Source organism: Hemicordylus capensis, chromosome 1 (assembly GCF_027244095.1).
Source record: "Hemicordylus capensis ecotype Gifberg chromosome 1, rHemCap1.1.pri, whole genome shotgun sequence".
In the NCBI taxonomy this organism is placed as follows: domain Eukaryota; kingdom Metazoa; phylum Chordata; class Lepidosauria; order Squamata; family Cordylidae; genus Hemicordylus; species Hemicordylus capensis.
In genome coordinates this window covers 143,710,315-143,729,440 of record NC_069657.1, presented here as the reverse complement: position 1 = coordinate 143,729,440, position 19,126 = coordinate 143,710,315, and the positions used below count along the sequence as shown (strand labels likewise).

General features: G+C 44.4%; 1 protein-coding gene and 1 gene segment (V, D, J or C); both read left to right on the top strand.

Moving 5' to 3' along the window:
• Positions 1 to 75: 75 nt before the first annotated feature.
• LOC128342960 (immunoglobulin lambda variable 3-19-like) lies at positions 76 to 15,762 on the top strand. The segment is given in 2 exon segments: positions 76 to 232; positions 15,227 to 15,762. Coding segments are annotated over 2 exon segments (465 nt in total).
• Positions 8,293 to 9,405, top strand: LOC128342952 (immunoglobulin iota chain-like). The gene is made up of 2 exons (XM_053291201.1): positions 8,293 to 8,379; positions 8,568 to 9,405. Exons 1-2 carry the CDS (start codon positions 8,304 to 8,306, stop codon positions 9,095 to 9,097), a joined length of 606 nt encoding a protein of 201 aa, XP_053147176.1. The 5' UTR covers positions 8,293 to 8,303; the 3' UTR covers positions 9,098 to 9,405.
• Positions 15,763 to 19,126: the final 3,364 nt, after the last annotated feature.

Here is a 19,126-nt window from a genome sequence, read left to right as displayed (position 1 = left end):
CTTCTACCAAAGTGCTGTAGGAAATGAGAAACTAAGGACCCACAGAGAGCCACCTGCCATCAGCCCCCAGATCCACACCACAGAGAGGGAGGGCGTGGGCAGGAAATCGGCAGCATCCGTTTCTCTCCCACTTGCAGTTCGTTCAAGGCAGAGATGGCTTCAGCAGCAACAGTTCAGTCCCACCAAGGGCTCTCTGGACTCCTCTTCATCTCCCTCTTGGCCCTGCAGTGTGGTAAGTGTCTGGTATATGAGGGCAGGAAGATCAGAGGTGGGTCTCATTCAGAATCTGGATGACTCGCCCCTTCCACAGCATAGGCTAAACTGCTGCCTTCTTTCTCAGTCTCCCTTTGGCTCTGTTCACCCATATTTCCTGGAGATCCTCCACCGCATTCCTAACTAACTGCATGCGGCCATTTCTCTCTCCTCAGCCCTAATCAGCAGTGCGGATGTTGTTGTGAAGGTGACTCAGGAACCACCATTTGCCAGCAAATCGAAGGGTGAAACCCTGACGCTAACCTGCGCTGTGGACAAAAATGAGTATTATGTACATTGGTATCGGCAACAACCTGGGCAAACTGAACTCCAGCACCTTGGGACTTTCCCAGCCTTTAACAAAGCCCTGCAGAAGCCAGGGGGCAAGTTAGACGAGCGGCTGAGTGGTGAACGGAATAATAATAATGCGTCCTTGAACCTGGGAAGCCTGCAGTCCAGTGACATAGGATTCTATCTCTGTGCTGCTAAGGACACAGTGGTGCTGGAAGAAACAGGAGCTTGTACAAAACTGAGCACTGGCAATAGGCCATAAGGATATACGTGTTGCTGATTAACACATGCTCTATATACAACAAGCAGCATCACTCTCCACTACGTGCAGGCAAGCCATCATCTATAGCAGTGAAGATCCTCACTATTTTTCAAAGCACTTTCAGAGTGAGGGCCACTTCCTAGTGGGCTGACCTCTGCAAGTACAAATACGACAAATATTTATATACCACTTTTAAACAAAAGTTCCCAAAGCGGTTTACTTAGATATAAATGAATAAATAAAATGGCTCCCTGTCCCCAAAGGGCCTACAATCTAAAAAAGAAACACATGATAGATACCAGCAATAGGCACTGGAGGGATGCTGTGCTGGGGATGGGTATGGCCAGTTGCCCTCCCCCTGGTAAATACAGATAATCACCACTTTTTAAAGGTGCCCCTCCTGTATTCTACCAAATAAACCAAATGGCTCTGTGGTTGCCAGGAATCAACACAGATTTGACGGCACAACTTTACTTTACTTTGTTCAGTTAGCATGGTGCACTTTTCCCAGTGCCCAGTGTGGGGGTCTTTTAAGAGAAACAGAGCCATGTGAAGCTCAACTCCAACTCAGAAGATGCGCATGAATTTCTGAAAAGTGTAGAACAGGATGTGCAGAACGTTCCAAGCTCAGAACATTCCAAGCTTGCACACCTACACATTCCTTAGTGGAAAATAGCCCCACAATTCTCCTCTTCATCCATCTTTAGCGATTTCTTGGTGTTCTTTCATGTCTTAGAGAGAATTTAGACTGAAGCCGTCAACTGCTTCAGCTTTCTTGAAATTCAAGTATTTAGCACTGCATAGCTGGACAATGAACTTCACTGGATATCATCATCTAGGGACCATTAGGAAGGAGATTGCAAATAAAATGCTTAATAATATAATGCCCTTATACAAAACTATGGTGCAGCCACACCTGGAGTACTGCATACAATTCTGGTCACCACATCTAAAAAATGACATTGTAGAATTAGAAAAGGTGCAGAAGAGGGCAACCAAGATGATCAGGGGCCTAGACAGGGGCGTAACTACCATTAGGCAAGGGGAAGCGGCTGCCTGGGGGCCCCCACACCTCGAGGGGCCCCCCAGAGGCAAGTCACATGTGAAGTGAGTGTGTATGTATCAGCAAGGGGCCCATTTTAAAATTTTGTCTCTGGGCCCACTCCAGCCTCGTTACGCCCCTGGGCCTAGAACACCTTTCTTATGAAGCAAGGCTACAACACCTGGGGCTATTTAATTTAGGGGGAAAAAGACTGCGGGGAGACATGATAGAGGTCTATAAAATCATACATGGAGTGGAGAAAGTGGATAGAGAGAAATTCTTCTCCCTCTCACATAACACTAGAAGCAGGGGTCATCCCATGAAATTGATTGCCAGGAAATCTAGGACCAACAAACGGAGGTACTTTTTCCCACAACGCATAATCATCTTGTGGAATTCTCTGCCACAAGATGTGGTGACAGCCAACAACCTGGATGGCTTTAAGAGGGGTTTGGATAACTTCATGGAGGTGAGGTCTATCATCAGCTACTAGTTGGAGGGCTAAAGGCCACCTCCAGCCTCAAAGGCAGGATGCCTCTGAGTACCAGTTGCAGGGGAGTAACAGCAGGAGAGAGGGCATGCCCTCAACTCCTACCTGTGGCTTCCAGCAGCATCTGGTGGGCCACTGTGTGAAGCAGGATGCTGGATTAGATGGGCCTTGGGCCTGATACAGCAAGGCTGTTCTTATGTTCTTATGTTCTTATTGTCATTATATATTCAAAACCATTAAAGAAATCTCCATGAAGGCCTTTTCATTAGCTGCTAAATCCATCAACAGACCATCACCACTCAAAAAGGGCTGTTGTTCCAAGGAAAAGGGATTGACCAGTTGTTCCAACGGAACATTCCAGGCATTTACATTCTGCGCAAATGGCAGGAATATTCAGTTGGAGCAAATGGTCAAGTTGGCTGTTCCAACAGAACATTTGAAGGGTGTTCCATGGCCCATTTTGTGTGAAAACGTTCCAATTTTGGAACATTTTGAACATCCCTAGTGTAGAGCTCTATGGGGAAAGCACTGGGAAGGACTACATTTCCCAGTGTTCCATGCACAGCTTCTAGGTTGGGGGTGGGGCTCAGGGTGGCTCCATTCCCTTGAAAGAGCCCCACCAGCATGAGGGCAAAGTACAGCATTGCATGGTGGATATGGTCACTTCTGCACAGTGCCAGGGCTTTGCACTAGCCCAATGAACAATTAGACAGGGAGCCATCAATGTGATCCACCATTGGCTCCCAGGCCTTGCAATGAAGAACACTGAGAAGGGCTCACAAGTCAGCTCTCTTCAAACTTCACACAGACACTTTGATAACACCATATAGAGCTCTCAGCGGAGACATTTTGAGGTCCAAAGGTCATCATGCCGAGACATGCCCCACGCTCTTTACGGCTTTGAGCCACAAGACTAAATCCTGCTGCTGCATCTGCCTGCCCAAGAGCCCTCACCTCACACAGGAATCCCTATCCATTTGGCTTCTCCGCTTGCTGTGCAACAGACCACTCCAATCCCTGCTGCTTCTTTTCTGACTCTACCCCAGAGAAAGACTGCTTCCTTTTCCCGCCAAGATGTTCCCTTTTTTTTTTCCTGACAGGGCTTCTGTGCCTTTAACAGCCACATGAGCAGCAAACAATTTAACAAATGCCACTGTTTTCAATATGAAGGGGAAAGCTTCCACTGTTGAATTTTTGCCTGTCAAGTAACAGATAGAAGTGCAAGGGGCCTTTTAAGGAATAAACGACCCTTATGCATGCCCAGGTTGTCAAGCTGGGGTCTTATGCAGACTAACACTTCCTCTTCTATTCTATTTCCTTTGTTGTTTCCAAAGTCACAGGCACAGAACCTCAGCCAAGGCAGTGGTTTGGTAGCGGGGCAAGGGGGGAGAAAACAAGCCTACAACCACAACAAATATTCATATACCGTTCTTCAACAAACATTTCCAAAGCGGTTTACATAGAGAAATAACAAACAAACAATTAAAATGGATCCCTGACCCCAAAGGGCGCACAATCTAAAATGAAACACAAGATAGACACCAGCAACAGTCGCTGGAAGGATGCTGTGCTGGGATTGGACATGGGCAGTTACTCTCCCCCAGCTCAATAAAGAGAACCACCATGTTAAAAGGTGCCTCTTTGCCAAGTTAGCAGGGCTTGTCAGCCTATACTGATAAACAGAGGCAGAGTGAAAATCCTAACTCCAGAATGGGATATCTGCCGGGTGCCAACAGGATTTTCTGTGTCCAGTCTGCTGTATGTGGATTGCTGCCAGGGACATAACAATGGGAGGGAGAAAAAGTGAAGATGGAACCCTGCCACCCCGCCTTTCTTCAGAGAAGTGCGAGGAGGAGAGCAAAGAGCAAACTGTCATCCAGCTGGCTGAGCTCCCCTCCCTCAGGGGCCAAAGGGACATTCGTGTGGGCCCCCCCCCCACACACACACAAATGTGCAATTATAGCTACACCCCTGACTGATCCCAGAATCTACTATCGGCAAGAACTGTGTGCAGTGGGCTGTTGTCCCCACTCTCAGTGTACCCACCAGATTCTCCCTTGCCCCCATTGCCTTGCCCTCAAACATAGGAACCTAGGGAGCTGCCTTATGACTCAAGACCATTGGTCCACCTACTTAGTATTGTCTGCACTGCACTAACTGGCAGCAGCTCTCCTAGGCTTCAGGCAGTAGTCTTTTCCAGTCCTACCTGAAGATGCCAGGGAGTGAACCTGGGACCTTCGGCATGCAAGCAGATGCACAACCACTGAGCTATGGCCCCATTTAACTGCAGATATCTTAAAGCAGACGGTGATCACACATGTAGCCACCCATCCAAATGCATGCCCAGGCATGCCCTGCTTAGCAAAGGGGACAATTCATGCTCGCTAGTACCACAAGACCGGGTCTCCTCTCCTCTTTCCCCAGCTGAAAGGTGTATGAAGTGTGCTGAATAGCTATTCCTCCCCCTACACCGCCATCTACCTACCTTCTCTGTCAGGATCTTCTAGCTCCTCTCCAGTCTCCCACTCTCCCTTCAAAAAGAAGCAGAAGTGTACAGAGGCCAGTAGAGGGGCAGCCTTGAGCATCACTGCAGAGATGCTCCAGGCCACCACCACTCTACTAATCACAATTTGCATTTCTTTGTGATGGTGACAGCGAGGAGGAGGGGAGAAGGTGGACAGGCTGGCACAATGCGTGGAGGTAGCACATCTCTCTCCTGTTGTCTTTTTGGGCCCTCTGCTGTCTTCAGGCCCTGAACAGGAGTTTCAGTTTTACCCCCACAGTTCGCACAAAGTTATCTGGCTGTGGTGCTAACATGTTCAACAGAATTAATGGAGGATGGATCCCATGATCGCCTGCAGTTGCCACTGGCTCATCTGATGGCTACTCAGGGACAGGCCTTCTGCATTGCTGCCCCGAGGCTTTGGAACACACTTCCTGCTGAAATAAGAGCCTTCCCATCTCTTACAACTTTTAAAAGGGCTGTCAAGACGCATTTGTTCACCCAGGCTTTTAATTAGACATTGTTTAATAGTTTTAACATTTTAAATTTTAACGTGTTAATCTTTTTATTGGTTTTTATTGTCTTGTAAACTGCCCAGGAAACTCGCGTTTGGGACAGTATAAAAATGTGATAGATAGATAGATGACAAGACAGATAAACAGAACCTTAGTGTTCTGTGACAGGATACTTCCAAGGATCAGACACCAGAGACAGACATGGAGTGCTTGTGAGCACCCAGGGGCATCTGGGTGACCACCAAGGAAAGCAAGATGCCAACTATATGGACCTTAGCAGGGAACTGGTGGTAACACTGCTCTTGCCATCATGGAAGGCAATGTTCTTGTTTTACAGTTTTGTGTGTGTGTGTGTGTGTTTCGTGTGTGTGTGTGTTTTGACTGCAATGACTAAATTTAAAAGGGGCTGCCCCCATTCACCCAAGTTATTCAGGCTGAAGGCTCTGGTCCCTCACATACTTACTCATGAATAAGGCTGCAATCCTGAACTCTCTAGGGAGTAAGCCCCATTGAACTCAGTGAAACTAAATCATTAGTAATATTGAGGATTATATAACTTCCATGGTCAGTGGATGTTTACCAGCAATTACTAGGAGCAGAGAACAGTAAGAATGAGATGATGGAATGTATCCAGAAGCTTCTGATTAATGACAATAGGAAATGGACTACTTACCTAAGAGACTTGATTGTCATTCAGCAAGGCACTTCCTCGATAAGGTTGAATTGCATATGTCCCCTGATAGCCATTATTTAAATTATACAACATTACTTAAAATTATAGAACCCAGATCTCTTAAGAAATGGCCATTGGTGCAGTGCATAAAGAACATTTAACAGAGATGTTACAATGAATTTCAGCAACCTTATCTCTACCGTTTTGTTGCTCATCAGGCTGCTATCCATTGGCTTTCCTTAGCCAGAGTATTCCTTCCATCACAGCTAAGGGCTGGACTGCTAAGCCCCCCACCCCACCCCCACCCTACAGAATTCATGTGCCTTTAAACTGCTACATGGCCTAAAAAGAAAAGCACAGGTATAGCTCTTCCTCTGTCACTCCAGGCTGGGTAATGCCTTGCCTGATGAATTTGAGCTTATCATTTGGCTGGTAAAGACAAACAAGCCCTGCCTGGTACTAAATTCTCACCAGAATACTGACCCACACAGATTTTGGACACAGATGGCTTCTGATGAACTGAGCTAGTCCTCTCTTTCAAAGACACTGCTAGAATCTGCCATTCCTAACAATTTTTAGCCTATTTTCCTTAAGGAAATTAAGCTTATGAGATCACCCAGCTTTCTATGTGTACCTCTGTCAACTTTGCAATGTCTGGACCAATTTGAACCAAATTTGGCACTGTTGTAGGGACACATAAGGCATAGTTTGTGATGATGTCTTCACCCCAATTCAAGATGGTGGGTGTGTGAACATTTGAGGTGCAAGTAGGCTAACTTGTGGACCACCTAACCAATTTAAACCAAATTTGGTACAGTTGTAGTGAGTGACACATAGAGATACATCAATGGCATAGTTTGTGATGATGTCACCTACTCCAGTTCAAGATGGTGGACACAAATGTTTGAGGCAGAAGTTGGTAATTATCAATTAAAATTATGGTGAAAGGAAAGTAGGCAGATTAATTCTTACCAGAATTTCGTTATGAGCTTCAACTAGTTTTCCATTTCTGTTTCAAAAGCCCATGGAAGTTTAAAAAGTGGCAATACTTCTGATACCCAAGTAAGACTGTCAATGTTTTTAGCAGTCTTTGCTATGGTGTCTTTACTTACAACTGATCTTAGAAAATTGGGATGGAGGTCAATATCCTGTTGAAGTTTTGTTTTTCTTGATTGGTTGGAAACCCTATATTGAACACAATAACTTACTGACTTACCTACTTGATTACTCATTTGGCTGAAAAGCAGATACCTATGAGCAGCTGCTATCTTACAAAAATGAGATCAATTCCTGAATGTTTAGGGAAGAAGCTGGAACATTAGCAAGAAACACAGTATGCAAGTGTATATAGAAATCTGACTCGGGAGAACTCCTTGAATAATTAGCACAGCATCATACCATCTCTTCTAGGAGTCTTAGTTAAATTGTCTTCTCTTTCCAATAAACCACTCAAAAGTAAGCCGAGGTAAGACACTAGGGACCCATTTTGGGACCTAGTGGTTATCAGTTGTGCTGCTAAGGGGCACTGGAATCGCACCTTGGAGGAAACCTTTTGAGCACTGACAGTGAGGCAAGGATGTTAGAGCAGCAGAAAAACACAAAAGTGCCATGTTTCCAGTGGAAACTTTCCACCACAAGACATGTTTCAAAAACATAACAGGCCCAACTTCTGTAACATGGAAGAAGGTGTTGGAGGTGTTGTGTGGGGCAGTGACACTTGCAGAAACAGAGCAGGCACAGAACGGACTGCCAAAGAGTAATGTGCTTCTCCCCACTGCTGCTAATTGTACTTGCTCTCAGCATCATGCATAAACCATGCCATTTCTCATTACATGCAGAATGCAGATGAATTGACGTTTAGGAAAAGAGACCAGTTCCAATTATTTTTAGTACCAGAATTAGTCAAATCAGCTTTTCCATGAATATTTCAGATATTTCATAAAGAAGTGTTTGCCTGATAAACATGTTGATTTGCAGGATAATATATGATCTAGGAGAATATACTTTTGCTCCATACAAAGGAATATTTCTTATTAATTATGCATATATAGTACTTTTGACTTTTTTAAAAATGGAAAATATTGCCTGTTTAACAAACTACTTACTTGTAGCACATGATTTCTACAAGACTGGATTAGGAAATTAGAAACTAAGGACACACAGAAAGCCACCTGCCATCAGCCCCCAAACCCACACCACAGAGAGGGAGGGCAGGCGTGGGCAGGAAATCAGCAGCATCCGTTCCTCTCCCACTTGCAGCTCAATCAAGGTGGAGATGGCGGCAGCAAAAGTTCAGTCCCAGCACAGGCTCCCCATAGTCCTCTTCATCTCCCTCTTGGCCCTGCAGTGTGGTAAGTGTCTGGGTATACAAGGGCAGGAAGAGCAATATTTCTCATTCAGTATCTGAATGCTTCGCCCTTTCCCGCATAGACTAAGTGGCTACCTTCTTTCTCTGTCTCCCTTTGGTTCTGCTCATATTTCCTGGAGATCTTCCGCCACGTTCCCAACTGACAGCATGCGGCCATTTCTCTCTCCTCAGCCCTAATTGAAAATGCAGATGTTGTGAAGGTGATTCAGGAACCACCATTTGCCAGCAAACCGAACGGCGAGACCCTGAGAATGACCTGTGCTATCAATCAAGATTATTACAATATATACTGGTACCGCCAACTCCCTGGGCAGACAGAACTACACCAACTTGGGACTTTCCCATCTTCTACTGAAGACCTGCAAGAGAAGTCAGAAGGCAAGCTGAAGGATCGGCTGAGTGGCAAGCGGACCAATAATAATGCCTCTTTGAACCTGGGAAGTCTGGAGTCTGAGGACACAGGACTCTATCTCTGTGCTGCTAAAGCCACAGTGACTCCTGCAGGAACAAGGCTAGCACAAAATAGAGAGTCGGACAAAAGTATGCTTCTCACTTCTGCTACTGATTGCACATGCTCTCAGCTTCATGCACAAGCAGCATCATTTCCCAACACCTGCAGCCAATCCATCCTCTACATTCAGGCTGCACTAGCAAAACAAAATCATGCCCACAGCTTGCCAAGGCAAACCAACATCATATAGAGGCTTTCAGTTACAGTGCCCCCTCTGGCTTCATAGCAGACCATACACAGTAAGTTAGGCTGCAGCTGTTGCATATCCCAACACCCCTTCTCAACAGTTGAAGCATTAGCCCACTAAGTTCATTACCCTTGACAGCCTACAATACCTCTCTCTGACCAAAGGCTTTGTAAGAATGTCCACCATCATGTTCTCAGTTGGACAATACTGCAGGTCTATGAGTCCTTGTTTGTATAAGTCTTTCAGGAAGTGGTGTTTCACATCTATATGCTTGGTTCTAGGAATAACTCTCTCAATCAGTGCAAGTGCAATACACCCTTAATTATCTTCAAAGATTTGTGTGGATTCTCTTAGACATTGACCCAAGGCTGTCAATACTTGTTGTAGCCAGATTACTTCTTGACTAGCTCGTGCAGCTGTGATGTTTTTCACTTCTGTAGAAAAAAAGTGTTACTGAAGCTTGTTTTCTGCTGGCCCGACTGATAAATCCCCCTCCAAGTAAAAACAGATAACTGCTGGTAGGTTTTCTATCAGAACTGTCTCTGGTCCAATCTGCATCCACATATCCAGTTACATTACATCCAGAAATTGCTGGAAGTCATCACTTAAGGTGTAAAGTTCCTTTTTAGGTAATGTATAACTCTCTTTGCTGCATTCCAGTCCTTCTGACTTGGTGCTGAGACCTTCCTGCATAAGATCCCAATTACTGCTGCAATGTCGTGTCATGTGACAGTGGTGATGTATAACAATTTCCCAATTACTTTCCTATATTGTTGGTTGGTTGGCAACAGTGTACTCTGTTCCTTGCTCTCCTTTAAGTAACTGGTTTCCATAGGAGAACTCACTGACTTTGCATCTTTCATTCCAAAGTCCCCTATTATTTCTTCTATTTTGTAGCTTTGACTAAGAAGGTAGCTCCCATCATCTTCTCTCTCTATCTGTATTCCCAAGTAGTGTGTTACATTCCCCAAATCTTTCATTTTCAATTGTTGATTTAATGCTTTCAGTATTCCACTGTCATCCCCTTCTTGTTAAAAACATAGCAGTAGGTTATCCATATAGAACAGAAGATAGACCCATTGATTGTCCACTTTCTTCGGGTATAGGCAAGGATCTGCTTTACTTCTGGTGAAGTTTTCATTTATGAGTACTTCATTTATTTGTGCATTCCCAGCCCTTGTGGCCTGTTTAAGTTCATATAGGCTCTTGTGCAACTTACAAACAAAGTCAGGGTATTTATTTATTTTTTGAAGCCTAGTGGCTGTTCCATATAAATTTCTTCTTTAAGTTCACCATGCAAAAAGGCTGTTTTTATATCTAGGTGTTTGACATACATTCCTCTTCCAGCTGCAACACCTAGTAATGCCCTGATTGTTGTGTGCTTAACAATTGGGGCAAACGTTTCATCATAGTCCTCTCCAAACATTTGTAAGTAGCCTTTTGCAACAAGCCGAGCCTTGTACCGCTCAATTTTGCCTTCTTCACTATATTTAATCTTGAATGTCCACTTACAGCCTATAGGCTTTCTATCTGGTGGTAACGGAGTAAGTGTCCAGGTATTATTGCTGTGCAGGGACTTCATTTCCTCTTCTACGACCTTAGCCCATTTATTGGCTTTCCCTTCTGGCATTTGCCAGATCTCTTCCCAGGATGATGGTTTGGGTAACCTATTGGTACTAGCATTATATGAGAGGTGGAGAGGTGGTTTACCTTTGTTTATCCTGGATGATCATCATAGCTCAACACCTGTTGATTCTGCTTTCCTCTGCATTTCAGCTGGTTGTATATTAACTTCAACCATTTGTTCAGAAAGTTCTTCTGTGTGTTTGAGTGGTAGTTCTCTTGATTCTTGTAAAGTCATGACATCAGCAAAGCTTTCCTCAAATGTCATGCTGTTACTAATAGTCACTTTATCTGTGTTTGGGTCTAGAATTCTGTATCCTCTGGAGCATTCGTTGTAGCCAACTAGAATTCCTTCCACAGCCCTATTTTGCAGCTTCGTACATTTGCCTTTGGGGATGTATATGCATGCTTTGCACCCAAATAATTTACTGTGTCCCACACTGGGTTTTTCTCCATACCACAGTTCATATCAGTTTTGCAAATATGTAGCATGCATCTAATCATTTCTGTTAGGGTCTTATTTTTATGTTGTGCCACTCCTTTCTGTTCGAGCGTGTACAGGACTGTTTTGTGATGCTCCACTCCATGAGCTCTGTCAGTCCGAAGTATAAGTAGCTTGCGCTGAAATCTGTTACTTGCCATGGATATATAGTGTTATAGCTTTCCTAACACTTCATCCTTGTGCTTTATGAGATAGGTGACTGTATATCTTGAGTAGTCATCTATAAAGGTCACTATGTGTCTGTTGCCTCCAGGTGTTGGTACTTGCATTGGCCCACACACATCACTGTGTATGAGATCAAGTGGTTTTGAAGCTCTGGTTTGGCTTGCTTTGGGAAGTGTTGCTCTTGTAGCCTTAGCTCTGATATAGCAGTCACCCTTCATAGTCACTGGATAGGCTGTCATCACAAGGTCTTTTGTCAGGTGCTGTTTTGCCAGTTCTTTTACACTTTCAAGCCAAGACACCAGTGCCATAGGTTAATGCAGTTGTCGTGTTGCTTATATGTGGTGAGCTTCACCTGCTCTGTTGCTGTGCTTAAGTGATACAGGTGTTCATCTGCAGTTGCTCTGGCCAGAGTTTTTGTCCCCTCTTGGATTGTGCACTCATTGCCCTGGAACTTGATAGTGAGTCCTTTGGTTGCCATCCAGTTAACTGATAAGAGACCATTTATCCTGGCACTTATGTCAGGAACATATAGCACATCTTTTACTGGAATAGCAAGGATGTTCCCATCTGTCTTGGTGCAGTTTAAAAATCTTTGTCCAATTCCCTCTGCAGTTATACTGCTTCCATCTGCAAGATAAATGTTTTCCTTATTACTTAAGTCCAATTCTGTGAAAAAGTTTCCATTGCAGGCCATGTGACTAGTTGCACCAGAGTGCACCAGCCCTGACTGGAATATAGTCTACTGTTCAAACCAGTTCTTTCATGCAGATTTCTTAATGCATTCCTCATGCTCTTTGCTGTAGCCTGATTCCTTATGTGAATCAATTGGTTATCCTCCACGAGTAGACTGATGGTTGTCCATGCCTGCCTGTCTGTTTTATCCCATTCTTGGGGATTTGCTGCTGGTCTGTCTGTGTTAGTAACCTCCCACAAGTCTCCCTTCATTAGAAGCATTTCTACTTTAAACTTCTATAGCTGATCAGTTCCATTATTCAGCTTTCCCACAGAGAGCTTAAATTCAGAGCTGCAAGCCATTTTTCTTTTTGGGGGAAATACTAGCTTTGCTTACTTGCATTCAGCAGGCAGGCTTCCTCTCAGAGGGTCTCCTTGTGGCTTCTGCTCTTTCCAGGTCATTTGCCCTTGAAGGTCATTCTGGGCTGTATACTGGGTTGCTCTGAAGGAGTTTGGGCACCATAACCTGTTGCAAAATGTGAGCTGTCTGCATGGTTTTCAGAACAAACACCAATGCAAGGTTTAAAACAACTTTACTTGTGAGACAAACGCTTAGTGGTCAGTATAGAACTTGCTGATTCACACACAGGAACAGGAAGGAGAATAGAAACTGCTAGCTAGCCCAGCCAGTACTGAAGCTACTGAGGAATCTCCTCTGGCTTCATGGCAGATTACATGCAAACTATACACAGTAAGTTAGGCTGCAGCTGTTGCATATTCCAACATATTTATCATAGGAAACATCAAGCACACAGGCCTCAATCATACAATACAACTATTGTCTACTTTGTATTGATAGGTAACCCCACAGGGTGGCAGGGAGAACCTGAATCAAGAACACGACAGGCCCAAAATTATTTGGTTCTGTTGCTACTGTGTTCAACAAAACTGACGGAGCATGGATCTATCCATAATCATTAGTCATGGTAGCTAAATGGAATTTCAGTGTTCTGAGGCAGTCTAGATGAGGAGAGTACTAAAGGTAAAGTGTGCCATCAAGTCGATTTCGACTCAAGTCAAGTTTTATTTATGGTCTTAGACCAAACAGTCAATTTCGACTCCCAGTGCCCACAGAGCCCTGTGGTTTTCTTTGGTAGAATACAGGAGGAGTTTACCATTGCCTCCTCCCATGCAGTACTACTACTACTACAAATGTTAATGTGCTGCTTTTTAACAAGAGTTTTCAAAGCAGTTTTCATAGACCAGCAAACAAACAAAGATGGATCCCTAACCCAAAGGACTTGCAGTCTGAAAAGTCATACAGTATAAGGTAGGTACTGGCAACTACTGGAGGTATGCTCTGCTGGGCTGGAGAGAGATCAAACAATATGCTCTGCTTGTGAGCACCAGAAGTAACTGCATGATCATTGTTAGTAGCAAAATACACCTTAGCTGGAACTAGTAAGACAGTTTTTAGAGATTATCCTCAACTCCGCTAAATTTAATAGAACTACAAACAGTAATCTCATATGCACGCTAAACTAAATAGTAAGGCTGCAGCCAGAGGCGTCACTGGGGAGAGGGGGGCCGTGTTCATCCCTCTCTCTGGTGGCCCCCCAGAGTGAGGGAGATAATGAAGAAAATAGGGAGGGAGGGACCTGGAGGGCCCTCAGGAGCTGGGGGCCCGTGTTCTTTGAACCCTTTCTCTCAATTATAGCTACGCCCCTGCTGCAGTCTTTAACTCACTGCTAGGAAGTGGATCCCATTAAATTGAATGAAGCTGATTACCATAATGCTTAGGACTGGACCAGTGGATCATCCTAGTGAATACAACAAGGCTTTCTTCTGTGTCATAGGATCCAGGTATACTTTCCACTGAAAGCAATGGGATTTCAGTTAGTCACAACTAACAAACAGGAGTGGAGCCCTGATCATTTGCCCCAGTACTTGGTTCACTCTAAATTGCTGGAATGGAAAGTCTGCTTCTAAACTGGTGCTGCTTTTCAAGTTGTTCTCTTAGTGAAAAGTAACTGAGTTATTAAGTTCATCGTATTAATCTAAGTAAAGTTGTCCTCTCTTTCCAATAAACTACTCAACAGTTAGCAGAGGTAAGACACTAGGGGCCCATTTTGGGACTAGTGGTTATCAGGAGCTGTGTCACTAAGGGGCACTGTAATTGCACCTTGGAGGAATCCTTTTGAAACCACAGTGCACAGGTAGTTGGGCTAGGATGTTAGGATAGCAGAAGCAAACAAGAAGTGTTGTGTTTTAACCACAAGACTGTTTCAGAAACTCAACAGGCCCAACTTCTGTAACATAGAATGAGGTGCTGTGTGGGGCAGTGATACTTGCAGGAACAGAGATGGCACAGAATGGACTGCTAAAGAGTAATGTGCTTCTCCCCACTGCTGCTAATTGTACTTGCTCTCAGCATCCTGCATAAACCATGCAATTTCCCATTACGTACAGATGAAATGAAATTTAGGCAAAGAGACCAATTCAAATTATTATTAGTACCAGAATTATTCAAATCAACACTTCCATGAATACTTCAGGTATATCCGAAAGAAGAATTTGCCTGATAAACACATTGATCTGCAGTAAAATATATGATCTAGGAGGATATACACTTACTCCTTATAAAAGAATAGTATACACACACACACAGAGTGTATTTTGGCTATTTTTTAAAAATGGCAAATATTGCCTGTTCAACAAATAACTTAATTGTGAAGCTCATGACTTCTACCAAAGTGCTGTAGGAAATGAGAAACTAAGGACCCACAGAAAGCCACCTGCCATCAGCCCCCAGATCCACACCACAGGGAGGGAGGGCGTGGGCAGGAAATCAGCAGCATCCGTTTCTCTCCCACTTGCAGTTCGTTCAAGGCAGAGATGGCTTCAGCCACAACAGTTCAGTCCCACCAAGGGCTCTCTGGACTCCTCTTCATCTCCCTCTTGGCCCTGCAGTGTGGTAAGTGTCTGGTATATGAGGGCAGGAAGATCAGAGGTGGGTCTCATTCAGTATCTGGATGCCTCGCCCCTTCCACAGCATAGGCTAAACTGCTGCCTTCTTTCTCTGTCTCCCTTTGGTTCTGTTCATCCATATTTCCTGGAGATCGTCCCCCACATTCCCAAATGACAGCCTGCTGCCATTTTTCTCCCCTCAGCCCTAATCAGCAGCGCAGATGTTGTGAAGGTGACTCAGGAACCACCATTTGAAAGCAAACTGAACGGCGAGACCCTGAGAATGACCTGTGCTGTCAACCAAGAGAACTATTATATCTATTGGTACCGCCAACTCCCTGGGCAGACAGAACTACACCAACTTGGGTCTTTCCAACTCTTTACCAAAGACCTGCAAGAGAAGTCAGAAGGCAAGCTGAAGGATCGGCTGGGTGGCGAACGGAACAAAAATAATGCCTCCTTGAACCTGGGAAGTCTGGAGCCTGAGGACACAGGACTCTATCTCTGTGCTGCTAAAGACACAGTGATTCCTGCAGGAACAAGACTGGTTTCTAAACTGATGCTGCTTTTCAGGTGGTTATCTTATTGAACTGGGTAAAAGTCCACCTTCAATGGTAACCATATGTTGCATGTTTGAAATTTGAAAATGATGCTGGTTTGTCAGGGATGATGTGATCCACCAAGATCAGATGCCCTGTATTTCAGTCACTTTTCTGAATCCTTATTAGGATCGCTGATGATGCTTAAAGATTATAATAATGGACCTCCAAGCTTCTTTCCTAACAACTGACCTACTGTACTACCATGTGGCCCAGGTGGCTAGGGGAGGCCAAGCTGTTAATAGCTTTACTTAACACACAAGCAGAAACACAGTGTTCAAATGATGGGGGGAAGCCAGGGGAGACCTCAATGATTTTCCAGTGCCACCGCTGACTTTCCCCAAAGTTAGCCAATTCCTGCCCATCTCACAGCCTTGTCAAAGCAGTAGCTAAAGAGATCACACAGACTAGGGGCCAGGCCTCCTATCTATCCCCCACCCCCATCCCTCCCCACCTCACTCCACCCTATAATACTAGTAGAGTTTCCAAGGCACTTGCACTCAAATGACTTCAAAGTAAATTAGAGGCTAATTGACAGTGTGCCTTTTCACAGACTAGAAATCAAATTTAGCAATCCAGAATCCAATACCACCAAGTGGCTCCAATAAAATCAATGGGGCAGGTTAGGGTGATGAGCCAGGTTAAGCTTAACACTGCAGCCACACTGTAAACCGAAGGCGATTATACTGAAGTCCATTCAGGGGCATAGCTAAAATTGAACAAGGGAGGACAAATGTCCCTGGGCCCTTGATAGAGGGAACGCTTCCAACTGAGTGACTTCTTGATCATTGCTCTCCTCCTTGCACCCCTCTGAAGAAAAGGGGCACACCTTCACTTTTTGTCCCATCCCAACCTTGCGGTGCTCCTGTGTCCATCGTGTTCGTGTCTCTCTTTATCATTTTGATTGGATAACTTCAGATTATAATCACATTCTCACTGCAGTTGAAGGTTGCCAGCTGACCAGAAAACCGATTTGGTCTGCTCTTGTTGCTTTAACAATAAGTTCAGGTCCAGCAATTAAGAGGTGATAAGCCTAACCTCTGTGCTGTGAAAAGTTTCACTTGTTAATTCTGCATAACAAAATGCTGTTAAAGGCACAGCTAGCTACCAAGGGCAACTGCAACACTAGTCTGGAAATCCTACTAAGCCATGGCTTCACAAAAGTGAAAGCTAGCCCACTAGCCATAGAGCTGGCACTGACATGTGTTGGTACCACTAGTGACTCTCATGCAATTTCAACAAGAAAAAAAGCACAATTGTCTATATCCTGCTCAGATTATTTATTTTTATTTATTTATTTATTGTTAGATTTCTATAACGCCTTTCATTAAAAAACAACCCCAAGGCGGTTTACAAAAGTAAAAAACATACAATAAAAATGACAATTAAAATATTAAACTAAAAATATAAAACAAATCTAATTTAAAAACTATAAAATACAAGCATAAAAACACACAGACACAAGAATAAAAACACATAGAAGCAGCATAGAAACGGTCATGTAAAAGCCTGGGTAAAACGCCAAGGTTTAAGAAGCTTTCTAAAAGGCTTCTTATACTAATGATCACCCTGTACAAATCACAATAAACACACATCCTAGTTCAATGCACACAATTTCTGTGCATGTATACTCTGCAATCTGATATTCAGAACCAGTGGTGGATCAACGCATAGGCAAAGTATGGTGGCAAATTTTGAGGAGCGGCAAATTTGCCTATGCGTTAATCTGCCACTTGCACTGGGATGTGGGGGGAGGGGGGCAGGGGAAAGTTAAATCTACTTTGAATTTTTTTTTTAACTGCCATTGTGCGAAGGCGGCAAGAGCTCCTAGTGGGCCCGCCTGCCTCCCAAATCATGACAGGTCATCGGGCCATCTTCATATGGGCGTGTGGTGGGATGGTTGCAGAGACAGTGGTGAGATCTCCTCCCACGGGCTCTCCTGCCTCCCAAATGGTAGGTTGGGCTGTTTCCAGCCCATTTGGGGCCTCTGTGCACATGCACGTGAGGCCCAAAATGGGCTGAAAATGTTTATAAAGTAGATTTAACCCCCAGCCCTTTACTTGTAAAGGGGAACCCTTGCTGGAGTGGCACATCTCTGGTCGCCTATGGGCTTAATCCGTCCCTGTTCAGAACCATGCCCCTGTTCGTCACACCCTACCAAACACAGCTTGCTAGCCCTGTCTATCCCATCAGCCTTATTCACCACTGGCTTCTGGTTTGGGTTTCTCAAGCACCATGAATGATTGTACCCCTTATCTAAGATTTTTTTAGCAGGGATGAAATACCCTGGCAGCAAGGCTCCATGTCATGCCCTCTTTGATGGTGAGATGAGAGGCCATTTCAAAGGCATCCCAATTGCACACAGAGAGACTCTGACAACAATGAGCCTCCATCACATATACTTCTTTACTGTAACTTTTACAAGAGAGCAAGGGGAAATCTAGGGGCACTGGAGGATCTGATGGTCATCTTTTAGTCACTTGTCTAGATAGCACCAATGTTGATATGAATTGCCAAGTTATTTTTTTTAAATGTCATTATTACAAGGCCACTGATGCTAGGTAAGTGCTAATGTGTGTGTTCTGTTCTGCAAATGGCCAGTGGGATAATAAATTCTGGTTGATTGACAGGTCAAACCCTCCCCCCCACACACACACACCAATCCCTACAACCCATCACACACTAGCAGCATCCTTCAGTAATCCTTCCTTCGTCATTCCCAGTTGGACAAACTCAAAAGCTGGCCCTGACAACCAGTTTTCTCAATCTGGGTTTTGTTGTGGTTTCTTTTTGGTTTAGGGGGGAAAGATGGCTAAAGGGGTGATATGCTTGAGGTTTACAAAATAATGCACAGTGTGGAGAAAATAGAGAATGTTGTCTCCCTCTCCCATATTACCAGAACTCTGGGTCACTGAGTGCAATGGTTGGCAGGAGATTCATGACAAACAAGAAAAAGGACTTCTTCACATAGTGCACAATCCACAAGGTGTAATCGTGGCCACTGGTTTAGATGGTGTCAGAAGGAGGTCTGAGAAATTCATGGGGAAATAAGTCTATCAATGGTTGCTAGACATTACTAATAAAAAGAACTTCCACATTCAAAGGCAGTTCTCTGTATACCTCTGAATGCCAGTTGCTAGAAGACAAACTGGGGCAGGCTTTTGCCTTCGTGACCTGCTTATGGACTTCTGAGAAGTATCTGGCTGGTCACTTTTTGAAATAGGATGCCGGACAAGATGATCTGAACCAGCAGGACTCTCTCTCTCTCTCTCTCTCTGATACTGCTCCAGGAAATCTGCTGAGGATTGTCACCTCTCTGAGGCCGCATGTGTTTTACAGCTACACCTGTTGAATGTCTGTGTCAGACTGCAGTTTAAGGCACAGGAGCCCTACCAGAGACAAAGTGTGTGTGTGGAGTCGGCGGGGGGGGGAGATCTAGGCACGGCTTTTATCGTAACTGTACTTACTTGTGGGAGTAAGGCCTATTGAACCAATGGGCTTCCT

Bases quoted from the DNA above. Each gene is read 5' to 3' on its own strand.
- LOC128342952 (XM_053291201.1), top strand. From the start codon at position 8,304: ATGGCGGCAGCAAAAGTTCAGTCCCAGCACAGGCTCCCCATAGTCCTC. The intron at 8,380-8,567 runs GTAAGTGTCTGG...CTCTCTCCTCAG, and splicing joins CCTCTTGGCCCTGCAGTGTG to CCCTAATTGAAAATGCAGAT.